At 44.1% G+C, this 6,799-nt stretch overlaps 1 protein-coding gene across 1 annotated transcript in view; it reads right to left on the bottom strand.

Moving 5' to 3' along the window:
- The window catches only part of Hspbap1 (HSPB1 associated protein 1), a 54,594-nt gene that overhangs the window by 20,067 nt on the left and 27,728 nt on the right, over nt 1-6,799 (bottom strand). Inside the window, exon 3 of the mRNA XM_021209624.1 lies at nt 971-1,152. Within this exon, the coding sequence (XP_021065283.1) occupies nt 971-1,152 (182 nt within the window). The remainder of the gene's footprint in view (nt 1-970; nt 1,153-6,799) is intronic.

The following is a 6,799-nucleotide window of genomic DNA, read 5'->3' as shown; positions in this document are numbered from 1 at the left end:
TATATATATATATATATATATATATATTTGTGGTTATAGTAACTATGTGAATACCTTGATTCAATAAGAAAAGGAAAAGCACAGGTTGAGCAGGAGCAGCGTGACAACTAAAGAGCATCACACATCACACCCAGGAGAAGGGGTAGACATGGGTGGGGCGGGCAGGGGTACAGAGGGTATGAGGCAGGGAGGAGCTGGACTAAAAGGGAAATACTTCTTTCCACAGCGCTCCCTGTTAGGCTCCAGGCAGACACATGATCAAGCTCCCTCAGGCCACTCCCTCAAGTCCCATCCACGCTTAAGGCAGAACTGAAACCAGAGCAGGGCTCTGCCAAATCACTCCACCAAACCAACTCAAGTCTGAGGTAGAATATATTCAGAGAAGACAAAGCACGGTAGGCTGCAAACCCTGACGTCAGTTATGTCAGAGAACTTCCATAATCTTCCTTCCACAAGGACTCCACCTCCACAGGGCTTCAGGCAACTCTACCAGGAGTCCAGATTTCTCAGTGAAATCTAGGTGTTCCAGGGTTAAAGGTTATGGCCTCAGGCCATAAACCACCCCAGGGAACCACACACAGCCTGAGTAGAGGGAGACTGAGGCAGAGGCAGTCTGGTCAATGCCTTCACCTGGAGCAGCTTCCATGATGACCTGCATCACTGACAGAACACCGGTTTCCATGTAGGCCAAAGGGAAAGGAAGTGCTACTTGCAGTCTACACTTCTAGCACAACCCAAACTTCGCAGACAACGTTTAATGGTGGGAGTGGTGAGCACAAAAACAGTAACACTGCTACTCACCTGTAAGCCAAATGTCAGCCTCGGGGCAGGCCTTTGGCTTCAGTGGGGAAACCGCCAGGACTCACAGGAGAAACAGGGCAGTTAAGAGAGAAGGGACCAGCAAAATTCTAATTGAGGATGACTCTCAGAATTAAATTCTTATCAAAGCTAAAAGAAATGTACGACTTACCTGGAAAACATCTGTCTTGTCCTCAAATAGAGTGACAAAATATTTATAGTCAGCATAAGCCCAGAATTTGGAATGATCATAATCTTTAAATGGTCCAGAGATACTAGACTGCTCACAGTTCCAGGTCAAAAACTCCTCAAGTGTAGCATCCACGTAACTACATTCGGTTTCATACTGAGGAACTGTAACATAAGAGAACACACCTTGTGATGTTTAGTAAGGACATTTATTTTAAAAGGTAAATTTGACCAAGATATCATTTATCAATATTTAAACATCAATTTTGTACTTAGTCACACAACAATTTACATCATTCACAATAAAATAAAAAGAATGGATGTGTTCTTAAGTTAAGGACTACCCTCAAGTCCTAGCATGGCATGAAAGCTGAGGGAGCAGGATCTTGGGTTTGAGGCTATGCAGTGCAAACAGGGGTGCGGGGAGACAGGGGAAAGAGAAGGAAGAGAGGAAGAAAGGAGGAGAGAGCAAGGGTAACAGACAGCTTCATTACAGTACAATCCAGTTCTCTGCTCAGGGAACCTGTGTCCACTCCTGATAATGCTCAGACACTATCTGCTTCTCTGGGTCTCACTGGCTCATGCGTGTGTGTTCTCCACAGGACAGCTCAACTTTACTGTTGACTTGACTGAATTTAGAGTCACCTAGAGGACACACCTCTGGGCATGCTGTGGAAACATAATCAGAGATGTTTAACCTAGGGAGAAGACTCACTCTCAACGTGAATGGCAAGAACAGCCAGAGTTGTAAAAAGGAAGGAAGGGAGGGAGGGAGGACAGATGGACAAACAAGGTTCGATGAGTGCCAGGATTCACCTCTGTGCAGCAGTGATAAACAGCATCCACTAATCCAAGGCTACGAGAAAGCCTTCCTCCCTTAAGTGGCTTCTTGCTGGGTGTCTGGTCAGAGCAATGAGAAAAGTAACTAACGGAGTGACACGTGTGGGTGCTACTGCCTGGACACTTGGTGGAGCATGTGTCTATTATATCTTTGTGTGAGACAGGCTCGCTGTGCTGGCTTGGAGAGGGGTTCTGAGAGTAAGGGTGTTTGAGAACAGCAGAACAAGCGACTGGATGTCAAATAGTGGGTTACAAGCTGATGGCCTATGTTCTGCTTGAGACAGCTTTCCAGACTGCCCTCTCTACGTTCAGCTTTCTCTGGTGATCTCCAGACAGCTCTGTTCAAGACTGTCTCTTTTTGTAATTTTAAAAACTCTCTAGATCACTCATCTTTTGCAAGTCAAAAGCCCAGACTTTTTTATATATCAATTCAGTCATTACCCCAGGTTCCCTTTTGATTAACCCAGGAATCAGCATCCCAGAACCCAGCCCCTTGATTTTTAAAAAGAGACAGCAAACACTGGCACAGACAATAAGATAGCTTGGTGGGACCCCACCCTGAAATTACCATTCTTACCAGGTTCACCTGGGCCTGGACCTAAACTCCCTTTGTCCCAGGCTGACCATGAACTTAGGAATCCGCCCATCTTTGTATCTTCTGAGCTGGCTAACAGTGCCACTGTCTCTGTTCCTTTAGATCTATAAAGTTCCTTATACAATTCACATTGCATCCTTATATTCTGCATAGTTGAGAAATTATATATATTACCCTTGGGAGAGAAGACATCCCTTGAAGGAAGAACATGAGAATATGTACACTATTATACAAACAAGAATTATGACCACAGTAACCATCAACACTTGTGGAGGCCCACGCCCTGCTGTCTCTCTTCCAGGGATGGGAACGACGTCTTTCCATTCCCACCATGGTCATGCTGGACTGAGCACTGCATGTTGCCCTGGCTGTCCTGGGACTCCCTATGCAGACCATCTGGGCCTCATGTACCAGCCTCAGTCTAAAGGTCCGCACCACCACAACAGCCAGGTTGCTCCCATTTCTTCCTGAAGAAGCACCTTACTTAAGAACACACTGAAGCACCATGCTTCAAACAAGGAAAATATCATGAGAGAGAGAGCAGCTCTGGGGTCCTCACTGTCCTAAATAAGGTAAGCAGAGGGGGTGGGGGTGGGGAAGCAAGAGCACAGATCTGCATCTCTGGGGTCCTTGCTGTTTTAAATAAGAAAAGCATCATTGAAGAGAGCCTGCATTATTGGAGTCTTCAGGAATTTTTAAGTGTAAAGTGATCCTATGCTCAAAAAGCTTGAGAATAAAAAGAAAATTTAAATTAAAAAACTTAAGGCAATAAGTGACTTTTGAAAAATGTCCTCTTTGCGCTGCATGTTTACAAACAGAGCTCCTTAGAAACACTAGCTGGACAATGTTATTTAGTGTCTGTTCATTTATTCATTAACTCAGTTGGCACAGGATCATTTACTAAGCACATAATTTGTGATTAGCATGGTGCTTGGGCTTGTAGGGACACAAAAGAAAAAGCTAATGGTCTTGAGCTAACAATATAATTCAGTAAGGCCAATGATGCTTGTAGAACCTCAAGAGGTTGAGGTGTGAGGACAGTACAAGACCATGTGTGATGGCTTGAATATGAAATGTCCCCCACAAGTAAGTGCGTTTGAATCCCTGGCCCTCAGCTGGCGAACTGCTCATGAAAGCAGCAGAAAACAAAGCAGGGCACTGGTGCAGGAGGTGGCTTGGTGGCCTAGGCAGTGGCACTACAAGGAGGTGTGGCCTTGTTGGAAGGACTGTGTCACTGGGGATGGGCTTCAGGGTTCAGATGTTCAAGCCAGGCCCAGTGTCACTCTCTTCTTGCTGCCTGCTGAGCTGGATGCAGAACTCTTACCTCCTTTTTTTTTTTTTTTTTTNTTTTGGTTTTTTGAGACAGGGTTTCTCTGTATAGCCCTGGCTGTCCTGGAACTCACTCTGTAGACCAGGCTGGCCTCGAACTCAGAAATCTGCCTGTCTCTGCCTCCCGAGTGCTGGGATTAAAGGCGTGAGCCACCACGCCCAGCTCTTACTTCCTTTTAACGGAGCTTGTTTGCCTGCACGCCACCATGATTTATACCATGACAATAACAGACTGAACCTCGGAAACTCTAAGTCACCCCTAATTAAATGTTGTCTTTTATAAGAGTTGCTGTGGTAATGGTGTCTCTCCACAACAGTGGAAACCTTAACTAAGACAGTCGTGAGGCCTGTTGGACATGAGGTCTAGTGGGCACACATAGGGCTAAGAGGACAAGGCTAGGAGATTACATAGCCTGGCCCAGTTCTAGTCTGTGTTGGCTACTTTATGATTCATTCATAAATAACAAGCACGTGACAAATGCCTACCACCACAGACCAAGCCAATCCAGCTGCCATGTTCCTCCTACAATAATGCGCTCTACCCCCTCCTCCTGCTTTTCTATTTATTTATTTAATTTTATTGATTTATTTATTTTTAAGACAGGGTCTCTCTGCATAGCCCTGGCTGTCCTGGAACTCACTCTGTAGACCAGGCTAACCTTGAACTCAGAGACTGCCTGTCTTTGCTTCCTGAGTACTGAGATTAAACTCGGTGTCATCTCATCCACCCACGCTTTAAATAAGGAGCCAAAATAAAGCTCTGCTCCCTTAAGCTCTATACTTGATTACAGAAATGTGAAGGTAACCAGTACATCTGATCTCAAAAACAAAAACAAAAATGAAATAACTCCACTTGAGACAAAGAGGAAGCTTTCTCTAGAATGACAGAGAACTTGCAGACCTGTCATCATAGCTAACGGCTAACCAGTGAGCTTTGAGAGAAGACTACGATCTGTGCGCATGTGCTAGTTGTCTGATGCAAGGGAGTGAAGGCAAGACTAAATGAAAGGAATTCTTCTGAAAGTTGCAGGGTTTTAAATAATCAAGGGAATTTAATATTTAAGAAATGGAATTATTGCACTCCTTTGCAAAACATACAGCCCTTTTAGGAGGGGAGGGTACACAGGGCCTGACACACCGCACATGCTCGGTAAATGTCAGGCACTATTATTAGTCCCTCTTATTCGTCCCAGTATTGACTTGGAACCTTTTCAAAATTACTGCAGTCAGCAGAGGGATATTTGAGCTCTTCCTTCAACAGCTTCTATCTTTCCCCTCCTCCCTCCCTCACTCAGCAAAACAACCCAATCATCTTTCCCTTCCTCCCTCGACCATTAGGGTTATCCAATCATCTTTATCCCTTCCCTTACAGAGCCGGAACAGAGCAGTATACTTCTGACAAGCAGAAGCATGTCATCTAATCCACCTACTTGGTCGATTTGTCACTTGACTTTCAGAAGTGGGAAAACTTCAGCAGGTCATATTGACCTAACAGACAAAAATCTATAAACTTAAAACCATTCCAATTTTGAGAACTTCTGTGAAGCACTTAAGAACAGTGCCTGGCGAGCAGTAAGCCACGATACAAGCTCTTAACACCACTGGCATCCTCAGGAATTCACTACGAAACTAAGAGTAAATAAATTTTGACAAAAATATATGTAGCAGGAGGACTTCAGAATGCTGGGAATGGGAGCCACTTCTGATCTTTAGTTTTCCCTTCACGGAACTCAATCCAATCAACTGACCGAATGCCAAAGCCCCAGACCGAGCAACTGGCCCGGGGGTGGGGGGAACAAGTCAAGTCAGTGTTGGCATTCACCATCAGCAAACCTGCATCGAAGTCTTCAAATTCTGGCCTCATTAGAGGCCTGCATTTCCTGTCACAGCAAATTCTGCATGTTAAAAATGAAAATCTAAAATGTGAAATTTCCACCTGAGAATTGTTGCTGTGTGTGTTTGGGGGGGGGTGTGATCACGGGCGGAATGAACAGGAATGACAGATCTTTTCATTTACAGGATGGTTTCAAAAGAGAATCCTTCACTGTGTTGGAGTAGCAGCAACACAAAGCGGTGCTCTGATTCCACTGGTGACAGTCCCCTCTGGTGGTTCAATGGCTTCCTGCTTCGCTTATGCAGTGGGATTACTGCTTCCTAACTCTGTCACTCGTTCTTTTATTTAGTGATGAAGCAGGCAGGGCAGCTCTGTCTTTCAACCACTAACTGCCAAGTATTGGGCCTGAAGCAGCAATGCCAGTCCAAGATTTCACACTGAAGTACACACAGTGAGCTTGCTTTTAAACCTGAAACAGGACAGGGACGCAGATGCACATAGCTGCCTGTTGGGGCACAGAGCTGTCACTGAGCACTCACGATGACAAACAGATTTGATGAAAATGGGTCTAACAACCTACATGCTACTCACTATCTATGTCCTAAAGTAAACTCAGGGTGGCACTATGCTTTTGTTTTTGGAGAAAGAGTCTCACTGTGTAGAACAGACTGGCCTCCAACTTGAGATCTGGCTACCTCTGCCTCCCAAGTACTGGGAGTAAAGGCATATACTACCACGTCTAGCTTTTTAAAAGTTGTAAAACCAGGTCATCATATTGTATTAAACATTTCAAAAGGATAAGAGAAAGAATTCTGAAAGTTTCACAAAGAACTGAAATAAATTCAGAGATAAATATGCTCAACTAACTTTAACATTGGCAATGTCTAGATATTTTGAACATGGTACTCTATTAACATGCAAAACTTTTATAGTTTCTGGGGCTGGAGAGAATGGCTCAGTGGTTAAGAGTACTGACTGCTCTTCTAGAGGTCCTGAGTTCAATTCCCAGCAACCATAATGGTGGCTCACAACCATCTGTAATGAGATCTGATGCCCTCTTCTGGTGTGTCTGAAGACAGCTACGGAATACTCATACATAAATAAATAAATCTTAAAAAAAACTTTTATTATGTTTTCTGTGTATTAGTTAAAAAATAATGCCAATTACTTTTAAAGGTCAGTTGTTTTTTTTTTGGTTTTTTGTTTTTTTTTTT

This window comes from Mus pahari, chromosome 12 (assembly GCF_900095145.1).
Source record: "Mus pahari chromosome 12, PAHARI_EIJ_v1.1, whole genome shotgun sequence".
Taxonomy (NCBI): Eukaryota; Metazoa; Chordata; class Mammalia; order Rodentia; family Muridae; genus Mus; species Mus pahari.
This window is presented reverse-complemented; position numbering and strand designations above follow the sequence as displayed.